Below are 25417 nucleotides of genomic sequence, written 5' to 3' on the forward strand. Positions count from 1 at the left end.
AATATGGCAACATCATGTATTCAACGACACTCTACATAAGAACGTTTGGACCACGTTGTTATATATCTTTTTCAACCGTTGTTAATTGTATTTTCCGTAGTAATAAAAACATAAAAAATGAACTACTCATACATATCTTAATAGTTAATACCATGTCTTTGTAACCAAATTTTTACTAACAACATTTAATTCTTGGCTCGCGGAGTTCCATAACACAATTGCTAACAGAGTTCACCGCCAACTATTGTGTAATTTTCAAACTTCTTATGAAAAATAAATTTAAGGGTTCTTAAGTACTCCATAATACTTTTGACATAAAAAACAGTTTATAAGCAAATTTCTACTATGGCTTGTGGAGTTGTTATTTCTAAAGTCCAGCAACTGCTTCTCTCTTTGTATATATCATCAAGTTTAGATTAAGGTTTCCAATTTCAGCTTCCTCACCATATCTTCAACTTCAGTATAATCTCGAGGTACATCGGGTTCTCTGTCTAATAGAGAAAACTTTACTTCTACATCATTTCTGCAGTCAAAGAAGTTTCGTTAATTACAAGTTGGAAAAAAAACATAAGTTAACTCTCTAATAAATACTATCTTTGAAGGTTGGCAAAGTGGACTTCATCACAAAATCTCGAATTTTTCACATTAAATTGTAGTTAAATATGGTTTCATAATAGATTTTTCATAGTTAAAGCATAAATAAATAAGACCTCTAGATGTTTTGTCATAATTGAACAGTAGCTAATCATAATTAAATTAGGGCCTTCAAAAATTTATGACTGTCTTTAATTATAATTATAATAAGAAAGGAGAAACAAGAAAAAAAAGATAAGATTAATTTGAAAATGACCTACTACCACAAGCAAAGATACCGCATTTCCTGATCATTCCACCATCTAATGACAATGCTCCACCAGTAATGCATGGAAGAGCAAGCAACATTTCTTTCCGGGTTTTATATATTTGTAAGTGAGAAAAAAGGCTATAAAACAACGTCTCTCTAAGACCGTGCCCATTTGCAGTAAGAAAAGATAATCTATTTGAATCCAAATGGATCATGTTCACTGCAAAATCAAGAAATCCAGGAGGGCATTCCCCATTTGGCAATTTCGGCATTGGAATAGCCAACTTCTTTTGTGGATCTTCGTCAACAAAATCTCCAACAAATGGTCTGAAATAAAATAAGTATATTTATAAAGCAAGTTTTTTACGTCTTATAAAGATAGTGATATACAGCAAGATCGTGCACAGATCTGCACCAATTAGTCCTAAATATTGTCTCAGTGAATATCTCTTTCTACATGAATCTATTGTGCATGATTCAATTGTGTGAAAAAAAGGCATACGAATGAGCGCATAAATATAACCTACCTTAAATCTTCAAGACATATGACAGCAAATCGACCATTTATTACTTTTCCAGTTGAAGATACAATTCCATGCAAACCACGATTAGAGTTTATTGTGCCTTCTGGATCATACTTCTCTAGTTCTTTAACTCCTCCATTTGTAGTGCAGACAATTGCAAGCATCGTCTCCAAACCCACGTACTAAGAAAGGATTCTATTTTACACAAAATTACAATTTAAAGAAAAAATAAGTAATTATAAAAAAAGCATCTTATTTGTACATTACTTTGCTAGTTGCATTTGGCCGCTACTTGAAATCGTGATGCAACAGTGTGTAGCACTGCTAAGGAATGAAGGTGAAAGTAAAAGAATGATATTTACCTGCTAAGATCCTCATTCTCAACCTTTGCAAGGGTGGCCACAACACCAAGAGCATTCTTTACAAAAGCTAAATTTGATGTATGAGTATTCGCTTTTGTCGAACAAAATTTGCTCACACCAGAGTTCTCTTTCTTCATTATCTGTTCCACCGTTTCCTCTACGGTATTAGAATGATACCTTTCAAGACTCACTAAAATAAAACTTCATCAGCCAAAAAAAAATCCTTGTGGATAAAATTAATTCATATATCAAATTCTTCATATAAATATTTTACCTACCAAAACTATTCATATAAGTGCACTTAATTAGGGTTTATCACTTCATCTTAAATTCTAATAAACTCTCATAAATCCACAGAAAACAAACAAAACAAGTGCAAACATGAATCAGTTTTAGAACAAACCTTGTAAGTCAAGTACAGATTCAGTCGAGTGAATCAATAGAGAACTAAGGAGCTCAATATTTTCTTCATGTTGTTTCATCTGATTTGTGATGCTATCAATATTAGTATCATATTGATTCAACTGAAAAAAATAAGAAAGAACAAGAGGTTACAAGGTTAAGAAGGTCAAAAACAATAAGAAACAAAAAAACTAGAACAGAAGTACAGATGTGTTACAATAACTTAGTTCCATTAGAAATTGAAACCATGAACAAAGTAATAACATGCAATAACAATGAAATTATATAAAAATTGATCAATGGAAATTGTTGTGAAGTGAAGAAGAAGAAGAAGAAGAAGAAGAAGACAGAAGAGAGGGAACTACCTGGTTGTTGGTATCTGTGTTGGGTTGAGACATTGTTGTGAAGTGAAGCAGAAAGAGTTGTGAAGTGAAGTGTAAGAATCAATGTTTCAAACTTGTCTGTGCTTTCAAAATGAATAAATTTCCTCTTCTTATACTACAAATCTTTCTTGGAAATATTTTAAAATGGTATTTGTTCAAATCGTTCAATGAATATGGCTAATTTTGTATAAAATTTAGAAATATAATTTTAGGTAATGATAATATAAAGAAAATATCAAATAATTGAAAGAAGACGGAATATAAATTAAAGTAAAAATTAATAATAAATTTTCATTTTAACGATAAATTTTACAAAAATGGTATTTGTTTAAAAGACATTAAAAAGGATAAACTTTACAAAAATGGTATTTGTTTAAAAGACATTAAAAAAGGTTATTGTTTATATTTTCTCCATAATTTCATAAACATATAATGAATATGGCTACCTTTTTAAAAACAATTATAAAATTTAGTTTTGGTAATAAAAATATAAGGAAAATTTTAAATAATTGAAGAATGATAGAATAATAAATAAAAATTAATTATGTAAATTTTCATTTTAAAGGGAAATTTTATAAAAATGGTCTTTGTTTAAAAGTTATTAAAAAGGTTATTCTTTATATTTGGAAAAACAATTAAATAACCAAGTTTAAAAAAAATACTTAAAAAAATCATATTTTCAAAAAAATACCAAAATGTCTAGGTTTGGCAGACCCCAGGGGTATGCGCCAAACTGTTTGGCGCAAAGGAGCAATGTTTAGGTATTGTAGCCATTTCAAATGGCGCATACACACAACCTAGCCATTCAAAATGGCGCATGCATGCTACCCCACATTAGGTATGCCATTTGAAATGGCGCCTATGTGGGGTTCCTATTTTTTTTTCATTTATTTTAAGTAATAAATTGGGACCCATATGGACTACCGGAACCAGATATTGCAATAACGATTGAAATAAATAAACCCCGAAATATTTTTTATTAACTTGAACAACACGATACATCGACAACAACAACTAATAAACCGAAAATAAAAAACTCCTAGTGTCCTTCATCACCCAAACGCCCCTCCGTTCTGCATGCAGGTGCTCGTATAACACGTTGAGGACGTATATTATCACCGTGAATCCTAGGGCCACCCATTCCCCGTGCCCTTCCTCTTGGTGGCTCAAGTTGTGTCTGTGTAGACGGCCCTGGCATTGTGTTGTCCCGCCTGTCGCTGTCAAGGAATTCGTCACCATAATGTCCCAGAAACTGACTATTGTAAAGTCCGTTACCCAATCCCTCAAATATGCTAAATTGTGGTGGGGGAGTAGGGTGAGGCACAGTTTTGGGGCGGTAGCACTCAGCGGCACTTGAACTACCTTGATAGATGTCAAATTGATTGGATGGCGTTGCAAACCCAAAGGAGATACAATGGTGTGATTATTGTGACACTAAAGGGTCGCAGGGGTCATATTCATCAGCTGGACCCTCGTCGGGACTTAGTTGTAGTCTTGATGAACCAGCCTCGTTGTGTTGGCTGAATGACCTACGACTCTGGTGAGGTGGTTGACTATGGGTTTGGAAAAGAGGTTGGGGAGGGGTATGGTAGGGGTTGTCATGATGGTATTGATGTTAATATGGTGGTTGGGACTGAGTTTGGAACGGGTTGAACTGATTGAATTGTTGTTGTGTTTGTTGTGTTTGTTGATGTTGTTGTTGTGTGTATTGGTGGTGTTGTTGTTGTTCTTGCGGGATGATATAATTTTGCTGGCAGGGGTCTATAAGGTAGAACGGGTTAGCCACAAATAAATCTGGGCTGGTAATAGTTCGGTACCAACTCATGTGTTGTGGTGAGGGTTTTATTTCATGGTCACTTACGGGGAAGTTGAGGACATGATTTGCACAATTTTTCCACATGAGGCGCCATTCGGGAGCGAAATCCTTCCAATCTTGGTGGTCCCATAGCTGGTTTACACGTTTAAGGTGCCATTGTCCCAAATCAGTTGGAGGATCAAGGAAACTTGATGCATCCCGAACTGGAGTTTCACCCGGTCAGATTGATGCATCTCCATGATGTTGTACCGAAAGATGGTTGTCTTTGCAGTCCAAATAGCGGCATCTTCAACTCTGGGTTCATGAACGTAGTCCAAATATGGCCTCCATATAAATTGCATGCATAAAAGTTATAAATTATTTAGGTCATATATTAAAAAAAATTGATAAAATAGGGAAAGTTTAGAGATTATACGGCCTCCGGTCGTAAGTGATCCAGAAGTTGGCGGTACATCGTGATGTTTGACCACGGATTATTTTTGTAGTTCATTCCCTTTACGCAAAATCTAAAATGCAGTACATATTTGTTAGTTGAAGTAAATACTAAAGATTTTATTTGAATTAAAATATGATTCGAATACTTACTTTGTTGCATAGGGGAACGTCCAGCGGCTTCTGTTTTCCGGGGCCAGAATAGGCATTTTCCACAACCCCCAAACTTGAACCAAGATAGTGCATCCGTAAAACATGCAAGTATCATTCTTAGCATTCTTGCACAGAGATTTATACAAAGTAGTCAGGACAGCAGACCCCTAACTATACTTATTTACTTTATTAATATCCATAAGTAAGCGCAAATACATAAAATTTACTGTGTTACCGGTACTGTCTGGAAATAACACGTTTCCAAAAAGCAACATGAGGTAACACCTTATTTTCTTAAGTACTTCCTCTTCAGACAAATTTTCTCCCAAACGAAATCCAGTATAATATAACTTTAGGGCCTTTAGGTTGACACCCTGGCCCCTAGCACCTACCTCACCTTCTATTAGATTGATGCTCAATGCTTGCTCGCAAAGGGCATTGGCTTGTTGTACACACCCATTAACGGCCTTGCCTGCTACTAGAAGGCCCAACAACATGTACACATCTTCTAGGGTTATTGTGCATTCCCCGGTTGGAAGATGGAAGGTGTGAGTCTCTGGCCTCCAGCACAAATTTAAGATCAATGTTATAGTTTGTGATCCTGATGATGTGTCTGAAACAAGCTCTGTGTAAAAATGGTTTTATAAATTCATCACCAGGAAACATGGAGTGGCTACGTGTACGAAATCTCTCAACGTCCTGAAAAAATTAACACAACATAAATATACAGTTATAATAAAATGGAGTGCTAAGAAAATCAAAAAAAACTTACAAATGCAACGATGTTTTCCTTAGTGCCTCGATGCTTGTTTGCCATTGTTAAGAGAGATATGTTTGGTATTTGCGGAGAGGAAAAACTTAGGAAGAAAGATGAAACGAAATTTGGTGATTGGAAATTTGTGCTGGTGATGGGAAATATGTTGAGAGATTGAAAGTATATATAGTGAGAAGGCTGAAACGGTAACATGTTGCATGCTGGACATGTCAACACATTTAGTAGTGTTAGGTGTTGGTTGTGTAGACTAGGGTGGCATGCATGCAGCATAGGCTTCAGACGCATGAATGCAGATTACAAGAATCGTTTCTGACGCATGCAGGTTACAGGAATTGTTTCAGACGCATGCAGCATTCAGGAATTGTTTCAGACGCATGCAGCATTCAGGAATCGTTTCAGACGCATGCGTGACAGGTGGGGACCACAAAAATCACATGTGTACATGCAAGCTCGGAATGGAAAACTCGACGCAAAATGGTCTTTGATTTTCCATTTTGCGCCGAGTTTTCCATTCCGGTCTTTGATTTTTGCAAAAATGTCCGATAAGCCGATTTCGTAAAATTGTTGTTAACCGTAGTTAATGTTTTTGTGTAGTCGATTCCGCCGATTAATAAAGTAGAGTTCATTGATTAAAAAAATATGTTACATAGTCGATACACGAAGTTGATACATTCTCGTAAAAAAACGTTACAAAGCTGATTAAACATGTGATGAGGTTGTTCCACGGCTAGGACATTTCTTTTTATTGTGCCCTATTTGACGACAAATACTCCATTTTCTTTCCATTTTGTCATGGACATCCATCTCGGTTCGAATGCGAGTACAGTTGGGGCGACCCTTTTTATTTTGTCGCATCGTGTCATTATGCCATACTACCTCCCCATCATACTCAAGCCAGTAGTCCTCCTTTGCCACCACTGGAAATGCCACACAGTATACTTGGAGCAATGTCTCAGCCTTGTAAATTGGAGAAAGTAATGAAAATGCATCTCGGTGCGCATATGCACATGTTGCTATGACATGCGAGCAAGGCATACGAAATGCTTGAAACTTACCACAGTCGCACCAATGATCATCTAGTAGAACCCGGTATTGTTGTCTCAGAAATCCTTCATTGTGGTCAATTGTTTCCCGAACACTGAAGGTGCAGTTGAATCGATCGAAAGCAGTTACATGATGACTGTTGGCCTTGGCAGATTGTTCTTTCATAAATTTCATGCAACTCTCGCTAAACAGTTGACCTGATTCTCTAAAAACACTCCACCTTTGACCTCTTATTGAGAATAGCAAAGCCATCCTAAAGTAGGTTGCCTCCACCAATGCAATGATCGGAAGGTTTCGGATGCCCTTAAAAACACCATTCATGGATTCTACTAGATTTGTTGTCATGTGGCTCCATCGCACGCTGTTGTCATAAGCTCTGGTCCATTTCTCTCTGGAAAGGTTATCAATCCAACTTCCCGCATTCGGATTTGACAAAAAAAGTTCACTCCGATAATGTTGGAATGTAGGCTGAGTTAATGCATATCCCGCATTGACCAGTGTTTTCCGGAGGTGCCTATCTTTGATCTCCCGCGTGAAATTCTGGGCAATATGGCAAATACAGTAGACATGTGTTGATGGTGGGTGTTGCCATTCGGTCGCTGGATTGTTGTAAGCACTTTCAATTGAAGCATGCCTATCAGAGATTAAACAAAGATCGGGTTGAGGAGCAATGTGTTCTCGAAGATTCCTTAAAAAGAAACTCCAACCCGCGGCAGTTTCACCTTCCACTATTGCGAACGCTATTGGAAATATTATGTTGTTTCCGTCTTGTGCAACCACCATCAACATGGTTCCTTTGTATTTACCATATAACCAAGTTCCATGAATTTGCAGTATCAGTTTACAATATGCAAATCCTCGTATGCAAGGTTGGAAATCCCAGAAAAGACGATGAAATATACCATTTCCTTGGACACGGGTTCCATCCAGAGCATGCGCTGGTAGTGTCTCTAGAATAGCGACGGTGTCGGGGGCATACGTTTGAAGCGCAGTTAGGTAACATGGAAAAGTTTTGTATGACTCCTCCCAATTGCCGTACACAATTTCAATCTCCTTTGTTTTCGCTATCCAAGCCTTTATGTATGATGGAGTATAGTTATAGGCTGTAACAATATGCGAGATTATGGTCTTCACCTTCAAAGACGGGTCCCAGTTGATAAGAGGCAAGATCTCCTGAAAGATAAGATCATAACTAAGCTTCGTATGATCTTGGGACGTATTGGAGTTGACACATGTGTGTTGTTGTGAAATGGGCCCTATGAACCAGGCATCACTTCTCTTCCTATACGAAGCACACATCTGAATGCACACTCAGGGTTTTTACAAATGATTATATATCTTTCCGGGTTCGAGCGATGTACATCAAAATCAACATTATTTGCCATGTGCCATTTTTTTATAGTTCTCTGACATGCCTCCTTAGAAGGAAACTTATCTCATTTCCTTAGCACTTCATCACTTTGTATGTGTGAGGTGAAGAAGATATCAGATGAAGGTTCATTTCCTTGTAAGTTCAAGTTCATCATATGTGCCGGAGGGTCGTACACATGACCTGGAGGCACCGATATGTCATGCTCGTAATCAGATCCTTCATTAACAATGTTGTCAACTTCAGTTTCTTGATCGTCTTCTTCTTCGTCTATAACATCAACCTCTGCTTGCTCGTCGACGGGTGGGTCAATAACTTGTGATTGAACAAGACGTGATTGTTGTGTATCGGACTGTATGGTAATATACAATTCGATGTATTCGTACCCAGAATATTCGTGATTAGCAAACATATTCTAGAGGTCTTCGTCATTTTGAACCTCGACCTGGTAAAACTTAATTGGATTGTTGTCGCAGAAAACGGTACATTGGTAGAAAATTTGTGCAATATGACCCCTTGCAATCTTCGCCTCTGCTCTCTTATGGAGGTATGTAAAATTGGCTCTTCTGCTTAATGAAAATGAAACAACTTCGGTATTCCTCATCAGAAAACCAGTTGTGTCACACATGAATGTCTCACCGTTAAGATGGGCATTAACTATGTATTGGGGTTAGGAAGCCATTGTTTTGGATAAGTGTTTGAATGTATGTGTTGGATTGTAAAGATATGTTTGTGATTTGTGTGTTGGATTGCAAACAGACGTTGGGTTATTAAGTACCCTAACATGTTACTGTTGTGTACTGTTTATCAACACGCCAACAGCCAAGCATTCTGTCCTGACGATTCCAACATGATGTGACGAGACGAACGCACACTGATCAATTCCTGTTCTGAAGGTTCCAACATGATGTGACGAGACATTGATCAATGCATGTTCTGAAGATTCCAACAAAATTTTGGACTCTAACATTTGTAATCTTCATTTAGGTCATTGATTGTCTAATGAGAATATCCCTAAACCATTCAGTTTTTACTTTGAAAACTAGTAATATCTCAAACTTTGCAATCACAATCTCATATTATACTTCATTGCTCAGACGTTGAATAAATAACTTGAAATAATGTAACACTATTTAATTTCAACAAAATATTGATACCAAGTTGAAAGGTATGAAAACACTTAGAAAGGGGGAGTTTGAATAAGTGGTTTCTTTTTGCAATATAAAAATGACAGTCCATCCGTCAAGGTGATTTCGCCTCTCTCCGTCAAGGACTTAATCCACTAATTAAAAAACTGATTACAACAATTCACGGAGGCAACACCCAACGTCTTCTTGAGAATCTTAACCACAACTTGGTTACTCAAGAAATACAAACTTCAACTTCTTGAGAATCTTAACCACAACTTGGTTACTCGAGAAACAATTACAAACTGACTTTCTAACAAGTGATCTTAAATGCTTCTTAATCTAAGTTGTATCACAATTGTGATTTTTCACTAAGTTTAGTACAATAAAGATGAACTTAATTTGATACTATGAACAATCTTATTTTCTTTCAGTATAAGTGTTCAAGTATGAAATATTTTCTTTGAGCGTGCTTGCATGTATCTTGCGTGTATTGTCTATATCATGTATGAGCTCTCTGTTTTTCAAATGATCTTTTATTTATAGCGATTTGAAGATTTTGTCCAATGCTGGATAATAGGCTAGCTTAGCTTTTCATGTTTGCGTGTTATCTTGGATAAACTTGCTTTCCACGCTTCTTGAGACTTGTTACTAAATCTGATTTTAGCCGTTAATAATCATTATATCTCCAACGGTAATCTTTCTTCTGTAAGAGTATTTTATCTTGTATTTCTTCAAGAAAACTTCTTTCTGACTTTGTAGAAATACCGTCTATCAGAATTATGCTTCAGCGGTTGGTGCTTTAAGAAGTTTCCTCATTAGAACTTCTTTAGACTTCAGCGTGACTTTTCTTTATATTGTTCATTTCAACATTGTATGTAGTCCAAGTTCTGATGGTACTTGTTTTGCTTGAACTTCAGCATATGTTAGAACTTCTTCTGAAATAAGAGATATATAATTAGAGTATCATATTTAATTATACAAAATTTATTTAATTGTTATCATCAAAACACTAAGATAAGATTAGAACCAAACTATGTACTATAACACAAGTTTCACAACTTTGCTTTCACTAGCCCGATCATAATTTATTTCTAACTATTAGGAAGATCCTAAAGTTTCACATTGGTGTGAGATAGAGCATAGAAAGAGTTTATATAAAATGACACTCCTCATTTTATCAACCGATTTTATAAGGATGAGTTATGTCAAACTCTAATATTAACACTCTAAACTCAATTATGATTATCGTGGCAAAAGTCATCGGATTAATTAAAAGTGTTCAAAAAAACAAGCCCTCGTAATCTTGTTTATAATTCTTATCATAATCACAAAATATATGACAAAGAAATATTCTATCACTACGTGGCTTCTTCTCTTCACTCTCTTTTTTACTTTTATATTCATAATCACTCTATATTGAATAGTCAAGTTCTCTTATTAATTATTAATTATATATGTGTTAACATAATCACTTTACAATAAAATTTTATAATTATTAATTATTGTTGATTTAATCAAATTATATTTAATTAAAATGAATTATATACATGTTAACATATTAAACATAATGCAAGTAACATTTAAATTAGATTGGCCTAAATAGTAAATAGTGTTTTTGTCTATGTAAGTTAGGAGTTTTTGCGTTTAGTCCTTAATTTATTTATTTTTAGTTCAGAGTCCTTATATCTCATGTTTGTGTTGCATTTCGTCCCCGACGTTAGTAGTCTATTAAAAAACACAGAGTGGGCAAATGGCGCTGACGTGAAATGACATTTTATTTTTCTTTTCTTTAGTCTTTGGCAGACATGGAATCAATGATTTGGAAGTCATTTAAAAGGGGACTAAATCCAAATATATATATATATATATATATATATATATATATATATATATATATATATATATATATATATATATATATATATATATATATATATACCATTTGTTTCATCTTCTTCCTCTTCATATATTTTTCTGCACTTTTTCTTCTCTTATCTATAAGTGGTTGATGTGTTTTTCTTCTCTACAACATGGCAACATCATATAATCAACGACACTATACATAAGAACGTCTGGGCCCACGTTGTTATATATCTTTTCCAACCGTTGTTAATTGTGTTTTCCGTAGTAATAAAAACATAAAAATGAACTACTAATACATATCTTAATAGTTAATACTATGTCTTTGTTACCAAATTTCTACTAACATTTAATTCTTGGCTCGTGGAGTTCCATAAGACAATTGCTTATAGAGTTTCCGCCAACTATTGTGTAATATAATGCTTTATATTCAAACTTCTTATCAAAATTCAATTTAAGGGTTCTTAAGTACTCCATAATACTTTTAACATAAAAAATAGTTTATAAGCAAATTTCTTCAATGGCTTGTGGAGTTGCTATTTCTAAAGTCCAGCAACTACTTCTCTCTTTGTATATATCATCAAGTTTAGATTGAGGTTTCCAATTTCAGCTTCCTCACCATATCTTCAACTTCAGTATAATCTCGAGGTACATCAGGTTTTCTGCCCATTAGAGGGAAATTTACTTCTACATCATTTCTACTGTCAGAGAACTTTCATTGATTACAAGTTGGAAAAGAGACATAAGTTAACTCTCTAATAAATACTGTCTTTGAATGTTGGCAAAGTGGACTACAGCACAAAGTCTCAAATTTTTCACATTAAATTGTAGCTAAATATGGTCTCATAATAGATTTTTCATGGTTAAAGCATAACTAAATAAGACATCTAGATGTTTTATCATAGTTGAACGGTAGCTAATCATAATCAATTTAGGGACTTCAAAAACTTAAGATGACTGTCTGTCTTTAATTATAATTATAGTAAGAAAGGAGAAACTATAAAAAAAAAAAAAGATAAGATTAATTTGAAACTGACCTGCTACCACAAGCAAAGATACCGCATTTCCTGATCATTCCACCATCCAATGACAATGCTCCATCAGTAATGCATGGAAGAGCAAGCAGCATTTCTTTCCGGGTTTTATATATTTGTAAGTGAGAAAAAAGGCTATAAAACAACGCCTCTCTAAGACCGTGCCCATTTGTAGTAAGAAAATATAGTCTATTTGAATCCAAATGGATCATGTTCACTGCAAAATCAAGAAATCCAGGAGGGCATTCCCCATTTGGCAATTTCGGCATTGGAATAGCCAACTTCTTTTATGGATCTTCGTCCACAAAGTCTCCGACAAACGGTCTGAAATAAAACAAGTATATTTATAAAGAAAGTTTTTTACGTCTTATAAAGATAGTGATATTCAGCAAGATCATACATAGAGCTGCATGAATTAGTCCTAAATATTGTCTCGGTGAATATCTCTTTCTACATGAATCTATTGTGCATGATTCAATTGTGTGAAAAACATGCATACAAACGAGCGCATAAATATAACTTACCTTAAATCTTCAAGATATATGACAACAAATCGGCCATTTATTACTTTTTCAGTTGAAAATCCAATTCCATGCAAACTATGATTACAGTTTATTGTGCCTTCTGGATCATACTTCTCCAGTGCTTTAACTCCTTCGTTTGTACTGCAGACAATTACAAGCATCATCTCCAAACCCACGTACTCAGACAGATTCTGTTTTACACAAAATTGCAATTTTAAGAAAAATATGTAATTAGGAAAAGTATTTTATTTTACATTACTTTGCTAGCTGCATGTGGGCGCTACTAGAAACCATGATGCAATAGTGTGTAGCACTACTAAGAAATAGATGCACTCGTATTGACCATAACGGATATCTTCTACTGCAAGAAAAAGAATAATGATATTTACCTGCTGAGATCATCATTTTCAACCATGGCAAGGGTAGCCACAATACCAAGAGCATCCTTTGCAAAAGCCAAATTTGATGTCCGGTTATTCGCTTTTATCCAACAAAATATGCTCGCAGCATAGTTCTCTTTCTTCAGTATCTGTTCCACCGTTTCCTCTTGAGTACAAGAATGATTCCTTCCAAGACTCACTAAAACAAAACTTCATCAGCCAAAAAAATCTTTGCAGATAAAATTAATTCATATATCAAATTCTTCATAAAAATATTTTACCTACCAGAACTATTCATATAAGTGCACTTAATTAGGGTTTATCACTTCATCTTAAATTCTAATCAACACTTTTATAAATCCACATAAAACAAACAAAACAAGTGTGAACATGAATTGGTTTTAGAACAAACCTTGTAAGTCAAGTACAGATTCAGTTAAGTGATTGGATTGAGAATTAAGGAACTCGATATTTTCTTCATGTTGTTTCATCTGATTTGTGATGTTATCAACATCAGCATCATTTTGATTCAACTGGAAAAAAAAAACAGGTTACAATAACTTAGTTCCATTGCAAATTAATTGAAACCATGAACAAAGTAATAGCATGCAATAACAATGAAATTATATAAAAAATAATGAATGAAAATTGTTGTGAAGTGAAGAAGAACTGAAGAAGACAAAAGAGAGGGAACTACCTGGATGTTGGTGTCTTTGTTAGGTTGAGACATGATGAATATGAAAATTGTTGCGAAGTGAAGCAGAAAGAGTTGTGAAGTGAAGTGTTGGAATCTCAAACTGAAGATTTTTTTTCTCTTATACTACAAATCTTTCTTGGAAAATTAACGTCTCTTTATTTTTCCTGCATTCTAAATCAATTAGTATATAGTATATTATTAATTTCAAAACATTCAATGAATTACGGCTACTTTGTATAAAAAGTTTATAGATATATTTTTTTGGTAATGACAAATATAAAGAAAAAAATTTAATAATTGAAAACCAAAACAAGTTGCAAAAGAAATTATTAAAGTTAAATTAAAAATCACACTACTCACAATCACCACAACTCTTTAACCTTTCCACCAAAACAACACCATCAAAATAACATCACAATCCATAGATTTCGAGGCAATGGAACAAACCAAGTTGATAAATGAATAATATATAAAAATTAATTATATACATTTTATAAAAATGGTATTTGTCCAAAATTTATCAAAAACGTTATTCTTAATATTTTCTCCATTCTAAATCAACTATATATTTTAGTAATTTTCAAATGTTCAACGAATAGAGCTAATTTTGTATAAATAATTTTAAAAAATATCTTTTGGTAAAGACAATATAAAGAAACATTTAAATAATTGAAAAATGGTAGAATAATAAATAAAAATTAACCATAAATATGGTATTTGCTCAAAAGTTTTTCTTTATGTTTTCTATTCTAAACCAATTATTTACTATTTTAATTATTTAAAACGTTCAATGAATAAGCATAATTTTGTATAAAAAATTTATTAAAGTGTTTTTTTGGTAGTGACAATATAAAGAAACATTTAAATAAATGAAAAATGATGATAAAATAAATAAAAATTAGTTATAGAAATTTTTAGTTCAACAATAAAGTCTATAAAAATGGTATTTGTTCAAAAGTTATCAAAACTTTATATTTTATCCATTTAAATCAATTATATAATATTTTCATAATTTCAAAACATTTAATCAATACAGATTATTTTGTATAAAAAGTTTATAATAATATTTTTTTTGTAATGGCAATATAAAGAAATTTTTTTAGAATACAGCACAACATCTTTTCTTTGGTTGTATTGAATTGAAGAAAATTTGGAGGAAAGTCCTGCACTGAATCAACATTAAACATGAACAAAAGAGTGGAAAGATAACTATTAAGGCAGAGGTTGGAGGTCTATGTGTTAGCGGGAGATTTCGACCAAAGGATCATAATACTTTAAAAGTATATTATGTTATGAAGAAGAAACGACTTTTATGAAACTATTTTAAGTGTTGTCCTTGAAGGAAAAGATTTGTTGTATCGAAGGATGTGATGGAAGAGATTTTATAATCTTTGCAAGTACCCTTCGACGGCGGCGTCAGCAGAGTCGAAGCGTTAAGCGGGAAAGTTTGAAATTCAAACGGAACGGTTTTGCATGGCGAACGCGTGAAAGCATCTGAAACGAAGCGACGTTTGAAATATCGGACGTGGCAGTAATCTACGTAGAGACCGTTAGGGTCGAACTAGTATAAATAGAAGTCTTAATGTTTAGATTAAGGGGTGTTCAAATTAATATACATAAATTCACAAAAGTTACTCGAAGTACCGGCGTTAGAGAAAAGAGAATTTGCTGAAATAATGTATGTATGAAGAACACCACATTTACTCTTTGTTTTACTTATTCAATATAAGTTAAATTTACGTCGAAAGTCATTATTTTGCTTTCTTTATATTTACAAGTTTATTCATTTGAGTCATTTATTTACTGCAATTTAAGTTGAAGTTTTTTACATACGGTTTACTTATAGTTTCGTCATTTATTTCTTTAATCTTTAAGTTGTACTTAGAGTTATTGTTAATAGATTCTTGAAAGTCGAAATTAGTCAAAAGATTTTGATGATATTCATAATCCAGAAATATCATCGATCATGAATCAAATCACAAAGATACGAACTCTCGAGACACATGTCCTAGGATCAATCTAGTCGATCCTATAAGTTACCAAAGCATATATCTTTATAGGACTAGCGGTTGTTTGTCAGAAATCACTGGTAAACACTGTGCTGATAAGAATTACTGCTACTGAAATTATATATGAGACATGGAGGAATAGAAATGATAAAAAAAGTTTTGGGAATGATGTAATTAACACAAATATAGGGGGGGAAATTATAAATACCATAGTTTATAGGGGTTGGGCAAACATGAAACTTTGACCTAGTCGATTGTAAATATATCTCGACTGGAAGTTTTGGGACTGGTTATTCACTTTGCCTCTGTATCATAGCCGACTCCAAATATATCACGACTGGAAGTATATCATCATGCCCATAAGTTAGACAAAAGGGAGTTGTACTGATTGCTTCCCTACGGGAAGTTCGACATGTCCATAGCACTTGATCTAAAGTCTTGTGCCAATTCTTTGGCTTCTTTCCTATATGATTCTTTATCAAACCAATAATAATTTTATTCGCCACTTTGACCTAGCCATTTCCTTGTGCATAATATGGCGTAGATGTCGTAAGTTTAATTCCCACCTCAGAAACATACTCACGCATCTTCCGACCAGTGAATGCTGATTCCTGATCAGTCGTAATGGTCTCAAGTATTCCAAACCTATAGATTATGTGCTTATGAAGGAAATCTATAACTGCCTATTGGTTAACATGAGCCAAAGGTATAGCTTCTATCCATTTAGTAAAGTAATCAATTCCGACCAAGATATATTTCTGAGTTTTAGATGATGTTGGTCGAATCTCGCAAATCAAATATAAAGCCTAACCCCTAAAAGACCAAGGTTTTACTATAGCATGAACTCACTTGCAGGAACATGTTGAATGTCTGAATGTATTTGAAATTCTTGACAACCTTTGGCAAACTCAATGCAATCTTTTAGCATTGTGGGCCAATATATTCCAAGTCGAAACAATACCCACTTCATCTTGTGTCCAACTTGGTGGGCACCACAAGCCCCACTATGGACATTCGACAAAGCCAAATAAGTTTCACTCTCGTTGCAACACTTAAGAAATTCACCATATGGTGTCTTTTTAAATATTTTGTTCCCTACAATAGTGTTACTTTAAGAAAAATATTTTACCTTTCGATCAATAGACCCTGAGGGACTCTGCAGATATTCGACTATGGGTTTTCGCCAATCATTATCAGACAAAGCATTAATTGTGAGTATCTCGAAGCTTTCATAATCAACATACCCCAACCTTGTCATCTCCTGATCTGATGGAGCTAGCTTGGATGCCATCACTCTCCCTCGTACTTTTATTGCTTGTTTCAATCTATCTTTGGACACTTTATCCCTTGGTGCAATTTGTGCAAGTTCGTTTGCCTCCTGATTCTCCCGTTGAGGAATATGCAACAATCTTACAAAATAGAATTGTTTTATAAATCGATTTGCTATCACAAAGTACATAATTAAGTTCTCTTTAACACACTTGTACTCCTTTGTGAGTTGTTTAATAACTAACTCAGAGTCTCCTTTGATTTTGACTCTTCTTGCTCTCAGTTCCAACAAAATCTCAAGTCTCGCTATTAATAGTGTTCAATTATAAATACGAGAGACTAGCAATTTTTCGATAATAGATTCAAAAATATCTCACATAAAGGCTTTTGAATATATAATTAGTCACTTGTGTTAGTATGATAATGAATGTGTTTATAGATCTACCCTCGGTTAGCACAATACACTAACACTTTTCTAATAACTAATTAAAATAGCAAAACTTATCCACATACACACTTCACTTTTTTCTTTTTGAATTTGAATGTTTGATAGTAACTTTCATGATAACTAATTATGGTTGGTTCGGGTAAGACGGGTTTGCAGGTGGAAAATTGAAAATTCGATGCCTGAACCAATTGCAATAGATTTCATTGGTTTAGTTCGATTTTTGCCTAAATAAAAAAAAATGTTCAATACAAACACTATGGTTTGGTTCGAATTTGTACAAACTAATGAGTACCTCGGTAACTGTAGCAATATTATAATAGCTAATGTGGTATTTTCTTCCGTGTCGTGTTAATTATTTTAAAATCTTATGAAAACAAGTTGAGAAAAACTTATGAAAACAAATTTAGACAAAGCTTATGTTAATGTCTAAAACTATTTATTATAAATTCTTGCAAATAGTTTTATAAAATACCATACGTTGTTTTAATAAAACAATTATGAAAACAAATTGATTTTTTTTATACAAAAATATTACTCCCTCCGTTCCAAAATGAGTGACTTATTTGGAATAAAATGATGTCTTAAAATGAATGATCCATTTCAAATTTTAATGCACTTTTTCCAATTTTACCCTCTAACTAATAAAAAATTTACTATTTTCAATACATGACAAGGGTATTATAGTAAAAACAATATTCGCTCTCTTACTTTTATACACTTTTCTTAAAATGTGTGAAATGGTGTGCTGGATCACTCATTGTGGGACTGAGGGAGTATAAACTATTTGTCACACATTTCGTAAGTTTATGTCAAATGATCAATTAAACCAAATATATACAATTATATCACATGTCACATCGATTAATAATATGTGAGAGAAAAAAGCAGAAGAAAATGATGATTACGGTATAAATACATATGTTAAGTATTATGATAATCTATCTCGTTAAATCATCTCAATTGATAGTTATGTAGGAACGTCAAATATAAAAGTGTAAATGTAAACCATGCTCACTTTTTCATCTTGTAATTTTCAGCCACAAAACTACTTTCAACAGAAGAAAATGATGATTACGGTATAAATACATATGTTAAGTATTATGATAATCTATCTCGTTAAAGCATCTCAATTGATAGTTATGTAGGAACATCAAATATAAAAGTGTAAATTTAAACCATGCTCACTTTTTCATTTTGTAATTTTCAGCCACAAAACTACTTTTAAAAAAATAGATATTACGATAATCTAACTCTCTTATTCTTCTAATATTTGTTATTAGAAGAAACAAATTATTTTTAGAATTGCATTTGATGAATCTCAAACCTAACCCTAGTGAAAATTAATTACCCATGTTACCATTTTCACCCAAATAATTTATGTGGAAATAATTTTTACTACACAACTATCAAGGAAATTTTTATTGGTTCAATATGTCAGAACAATAATGATTGTCAACATTGGAAAGATGAATAAGAAACAAAGCATTAGAGTGCATTAGAAGGAAAAAAAATAAAATTTAGGGTTAGAAGATGTAATTCATTATTGGAAAATGCTAACGAGTGCCTTTGAGGTACTCTTTAAGTTATTAAAGTAATAAGTTTTTTCAAAAATGCGTGTATTCAATGCATTGAAAATGCATTAGAAATTGAAATATTGACTTTTGTAAAGAATATTTTCTTTATTTAGTATCTTTAATGGGTGGCCCGAGGACACTCATTAGCATGACCCTTTATTGTTTAATAGAAAAGTTTGTATTTGACAACGTTATAGTTAACATAGTTGAAGATAGATGAGTTGAAGTTAGTTGTATTCGACAGAGTCAACTACAACATGTAGATGTTGAATGTTGTAAGCATGTATTCGAGACAGTCAAATATTGTATTTAATGAATATGATGTAATGGCGGTCTATATAAAGACATGTGATGATGCAAATAAAACAAGCAACTTCATTTTAAAAATATTTTCCCATTTCACAATACAACTTATCTCACTCTTACTCCCTCTCCCCCATTCTCTCTCTCTCTCTCTCTCACTTTCTTCTTATTATTATTATTATTCGATTTCTTGAAATCCATAATTGTTCCATCAAATTGGTATCAACGGGTTCGGTTACGATTCAGAGTGAATATGTAATGGCAAAAAGAAACACAACATCAACGTAACTTCTAGCGAATTTACTGATTTTTGAAGGTGAGAACTACGAAAGGTGGGTTTCACGGATGAAGTTCATATTTAGAATTCAAGACGTGACTGAAATCGTGTATCATGGAGTACCTGCATTAGAAAAATGCAAATGATGTTCAGAAAGTTACACATAAGGAACAAAGGAAGAAAGATGAAAACACTCTTTTCTTGAATCACTAGTGAGTGGATTCAAATGTGTTCGAGAAAATCGTTGAAGAAGAAACTTCTAAAGGACTGTGGCACAAGTTAAAGAACTTGTACGGTGGATATGAAAAACTGAAGATGGTGAAGCTGCAGGCGTTAAGAAAGTAGTTTGAGATAACACAGATGAAAGGAGATGAATCGGTTGCTAATTTCCTCTCAATATTGGTGTTACTCACCAACCATATGAAGTTCTATGGTGAATCGATCAATGGTTTGTCAAAGATTGAGAAAGTGTTGAGAAGTATTAATACAAATTTTAATCATATTATAGTGTATATCGAATAGTCCAAGAACCTAGCTAAGATTAAGTTAGAAGAACTTCAAGATTCATTACAGGCTCATGAGATGCGGTTGAAGTAGAGGAACTCAGAAAGGGAGAAGGTGGTTGAACAGGCATTGCAAGCAACATTCATCAAGAAGTTTGGAAAAGAAAAGGCGAACCAAAGAAAGTATCTTGCTAATGATGAGAAGTCGTGTAAGAATTCAAATAATCACTCTGATTCAGCCAAGAAAGACATGATCAACAAGTTTGCAGGGAAGAAAGTTGACATGAAGGAGGTGGAGTGTTACAACCGTCAAGAATTTCGTCATTATGCTCGAGACTGTCGAATGAAGAATGAACCAGGAGAAAAACATAATGAAGAAGTGAAGTATGCACATGTTGGAGAAAGTGACTCAGATGATGTGCTACTCATGGCTATCATGTGCTCAGTCGAGAGATGAACAAACCAATATACGGTACATGGATTCATGATGCATTAACCACATGACTGGTAATAAAATCTGGTTTACCAAATTAGATGAATTAGTTAAGAAAGTGATAAATTTTGCAGATGGAGGCACGTCACATCAGGTGGAAAAAAAGACATATGTGGTTAGAAAGGATGGTCGAAAAAGCCAATATCATTGATTTGTTGTATGTACCTTCAATGACAAGTAATTTGATAAGCATAGGTCAATTACTTGCAAAAGGGTACAACATGAAGTTAGAAAAGAATCCGATGAAGGTTTAACATGGTGAAGGATGAATAATTCTAAAAGCACAAAACAACAAAACCTTCAAAGTAGAGATAAACACGGTTGATCATCAATGTATGAATTCGACTATCGATGGAGACAAAGATTGGTTGTGGCATCACAGGTATGGAAATATAAACTTCAGAAGTCTAGGTATGCTCAAACTGAAGAAGATGGTGTCTGGCTTACCTCAGTTGAAGGAACCAATTTAGGTGTGTGAGGAATGCTGCAAAGCAAAGTAGGCTAGGAAAGCATTCAAGCATGACTTGTCCATGAGGTCAAAGGAAAAGCTAGAGCTTATTCCTATGATGTGTTTGGACCTTTTGAAGTAAGGTCGAAAGAAGGTAACTGTTATCTCCCAACTTTCATAGACGACTCCCCATATATATGTGGATTTATCTTATTGAAAGGAAAAGTGAGGTATTCACACAGTTCAAGAAGTTTAAGTTGCATGTCGAGAAACAAAGTGACTGCAAGCTAAAGAAACTGAGAACTTATGATGGAGGTGAATACACTTCTATGAAATTTGCAAGATATTGCAATAATGACAGTATAAAGCATGATGTCATTGCACCCTATACACCTCATCATAATGGTATAGTTGAGAAAAAATAGAAGTATGTTGACTTTGATATATGCTCAATAGGGAGAAGTCGTCTCGACAACAGTGTATATACTTAATAGATGTTCAACCAAGAAGATAGTCGACAAGATACCTTATGAGGCTTGGACAAGACTGAAGCCAACTTTTTGTCATCTTACAGTATTTGGATCAATGTGTTTCAGGCATATACCTCAGCAATTGAGGAAGAAGCTAGATGATCGAAGTCATGTCATGGTGCTCATAGGTTATCATTCGAATGGTGCATACAAGTTGTATTCTCAAGAGGCAGTCCTAACTATGCTTGAAGCAGATCGGCAAAATGAAAAAATAATCACTCAAAGTGAAGAACCACTCGAGCATAATGTTAGAAGATCGACTAGAACAAGAACTGAGTTGACAAGGCTAGTTGGATATGAGAGGTTTCCAAATCAAGCAATTATGCATATGGTGATCTAATAGAAGAAATGATGATGATGATGATGATGGCTGAATTAGAACCAATTAATTTGGATCAAGCCATGACTGATTTGAATTGGTTGGCAACCATGAAAGAAGAACTCGGGGCAATTGAGAAAAACAAGACCTATGAACTTGTCGAAAGATGTAGCAAAAGCGCAATTGATGTTAAGTGGGTGTTCAAGCTGAAAATGAGGTCAAGTGGTGAGATTTCCAAGTATAAGCCAAGACTAGTGGCAAGAGGTTTTCTATAAAAGTCTAATATCAATTTTAGTGGATTCTGATTCTTGAAAACTCTATTGTTCCATCCTTTAGCAACCAATGATTTATAGAATGCCTTTTTCTTGCTATTTGTATAGCAGAAATTACAATATTTCCACTTAAATGATTTGGGTGAAAATGATATTAACATGGAAAATTAATTTGCAATAGGTTTAGGTTTGAGCTTTGAAATTCTAAAAATAGTTTTATCTTCTAAGAACACTAATTAGAAGAACAAGTGAGCTATTAGGTGATCATAATTTTTTTTTGAAACTTTAATATCAAGCTTCAAGGCCGGCTTGTTCAAAAGAAAATTCTTATTATTTATCAGAGGAAGTCTCATTTAAAATAAGAATAAAATTTTGTAAAATGCTTCGACACAAAAAATGTTAACACTTATACGATTCGACGTGAAAGATTGCGAGAAACACACTATCATGAGTGATCATGATATTGATGTACCATCATATATGTTTCATATATATTTGCATGGTTGGCCATAAGAAAAATGGGAAACACGTGCAAGTTTAATTCCTCATTTAGCACATGATACTTTGTATGTGTGCTAGCTTGTGGACCATTTGAACTCCAATCATATACAGAACCTCTAGACTAGTTGTAAGCACGCCTTCACCATTAACTTGTATCAAGACAAATTGGTACTACTCTTGATTGATTAGTCTTTTAACTGCATGCGGAATTATTTTTAAAAAATATACTTCCCTCTTATATAATGAATGCCATTTTTTCTTTAAATATTCCTACTCAATCATGTGCAAGAATAAAATGGTGATTACAATTTAAAGATTGGTCTAAATTAAGACATTTGTGCCAGTAATATAGAGTGCAGTAGAAGCAACAAAATTTAGCAATCATTAGTTTATGAAAATTTCTTTAGCCACCTCCCTATGGGGGTCACCCCCAGCGAAAATCCCAAAATACCCCTGCTTCGGAAGTTCATTTCCGAAAGCGTCTTTTTTTTGAAAAAATTGACTTAATTTGGAAGTTCATTTCCGAAAACATTATTTCGGAAGTTCACTTCCGAAATACTGCGATTTCTACAGATTTATCAAAACACTCCCCCTCCCCCAATCATTTACCCTAAATCAAAACAAAAAGTGGCAAAGGCAAAAATTTGTGCAAACAGAATTCCAAAGCTGCATCAAGGCTCCAATCACACTGCTAAACAACATTCAAAAGCCCTCAATCCTAACACTTTGTAAGTTTTGAAATTTTTAGATCTATTAATCAAATGCATGTTATTTAGGTTTTCAATTGCATAAATGATATATGGGTAGGTTGATAGTAGTATTTAGGTTGTTTAGAAGCATTTTGAATTGGTTTTATGTCTGGTTTTGGGGTCTGCCATGGAAGTTGCAGAAAACTCCATCGCAAGGGTGTTTCGGAAGTTCATTTCCGAAAACACCTCCATCCCAGTTTTCGGAAATGAACTTCCGAAATGTATCAGAAGTTCAAATTTTTTTGTTTTTTATTTTGTCTCGCATATTAATCGATTTCAATTGTTTACAGGAACATGTCAGACAATCAACCAGCACGCAGGACTGCGTCTTCTAGAGAGGGTAGGGAGTGTCCGTTTTAATTTGCAAGTACTTTATTTTTAACGCCTTTGTTTATTGTGCCTGTTTCTTTGAAGTTTGTGTCCCTTTCTTCTTTTATAAAAGGAGGTCTCATGGACCTTTCTTTCTTCATTTTTACGCAGGAATGGGTGGCGCTAAGGAAAGAAAGGGTTCTTCAAAGAAGGAGGTGAAGGAGGTGAAGGAGGTGAAGGAGAAGAAGAAGGTTTTGACTGGTTCTGCTTCTCGTCCCCTGGGGGTCCATGGCTCGGACGTGCAGACTCAGTCTTCAGGCGTGATCAACGCTGATGGTTCTGATACTGAGTGGGATGAGGATTGGTATAATTATCTTCATTCGGAGGAGTTCGCTCGTCGGGAAGAATAACGTGTTTTTATTTTGTTTGATGTGTATTTTGTAACGCTCGTCGGGCAGAATAACGTGTTATTGTTTTGTTTGACGTGTTTTGTTTTGTTTTGTTCTGATTTCGGATTGTATCGCACAGTGTTTTTGTATTGGATTTATCATCTTAGTTTTTGGATTGTTCTGATTTCAATATGTAGATTCTTGGATTTCATCGCCGCGAACACTATCCATCTTCTGGATTATAAACATAGAACTTTGACTTTCCCAGCGCACCCCTTTGTTTGATTTTTTTGTAATGACGTCCCCTGATCAGGTAAGAAATGTGGACACATGTGCCTACGTAAGCCTTCTAAGACGGTTACCTTCTAAGAAATGTGGTAGCACTTTCCTACTTAAAAGCCTACGTAACAAAAATTGGGAAGCTCCACAGCCACGCCCTATTTAAAAGAATAATAAACCTTTTGAAATTTCGAAGTTCCCTTTTCCTTCTCCCCACCACTCTCAGACGGTTAACTTCTAAAACACTTTCCTATTTAAAAGCTTCTCACCCATTTTTCTTTCAAAATATCCCAAATCATTTTCGATCCTAAGTCTTCTTCTTTGCTTTAACGTTTTCTATCTCTTGTTACTGCTTTCATCACAATGTCTCGCCGCGGTGGAGGAAATCATCCCGAAAATCGCCGGAGTCAACCATCTCCTGCACATTCTCAACAATCATCCATCAATGCTGCAGGATCAGGCCGTGGTGGTGGTGGTCGTGGCTCTCGCGGTGGACGTACCTCCAATCCTTCTTCCTCTGGACATCCACCTCCTCCGTCATATGCTCCGGCCCCGGTTACCTCTCCTCCGTCTGTTGTTGCAGCTCCGGTTGTTCGTCCATCTGTTTCAGCGCCGTTTGTTCCATCTGTCGCAGCGCCGGTTGCTTCCTTGAGTTCGGCTCTGATCTCCATCGAGAGCCTGACTGCCGAAGTTAAACAGAAGGCTACTCTAGAGTCGGCTCCGTCGTCTCAGAAGGAAAATTGGGAAGGAAAATTGGGAAGGAAAATTCAAGTTCGTGCTAATCATTTCAGTTGCGAGTGGCTGATAAGGATCTACACCACTATGATGTAAGTATAGTTTGCTCATAAGTTTTTTGTTGTTGTTTATTATGTTGGTAAGTTACAATGTGGTATGGATTTCTAGAGGATCAGGACTTTCTAACCTGTTGCAGCGTCTCCTCCATCGTCTTCATCCGATTAAATAAAGCGAATCGTTCTTGTTTGTTATTTTTCTTCTGTCCAGACCTTTTTTCGGAA

The 25417-nt window shown here is 34.4% G+C and overlaps 1 protein-coding gene and 1 pseudogene across 1 annotated transcript; both read right to left on the reverse strand.

The window, feature by feature from the left end:
* Positions 1-411: 411 nt before the first annotated feature.
* LOC131615113 (protein DEFECTIVE IN MERISTEM SILENCING 3-like) lies at positions 412-1783 on the reverse strand. The gene is made up of 4 exons (XM_058886615.1): positions 1731-1783; positions 1372-1563; positions 851-1171; positions 412-523 (listed from the first exon to the last, which is right to left on the reverse strand). Exons 2-4 carry the CDS (start codon positions 1530-1532, stop codon positions 412-414), a joined length of 594 nt encoding a protein of 197 aa, XP_058742598.1. The 5' UTR covers positions 1533-1563; positions 1731-1783.
* Positions 1784-8171: 6388 nt separating this feature from the next.
* Positions 8172-17029, reverse strand: LOC131615114 (protein DEFECTIVE IN MERISTEM SILENCING 3-like; annotated as a pseudogene).
* Between the last annotated feature and the right edge of the window lie 8388 nt (positions 17030-25417).

Source organism: Vicia villosa, linkage group LG6, assembly GCF_029867415.1.
Source record: "Vicia villosa cultivar HV-30 ecotype Madison, WI linkage group LG6, Vvil1.0, whole genome shotgun sequence".
Classification (NCBI taxonomy): Eukaryota; Viridiplantae; Streptophyta; class Magnoliopsida; order Fabales; family Fabaceae; genus Vicia; species Vicia villosa.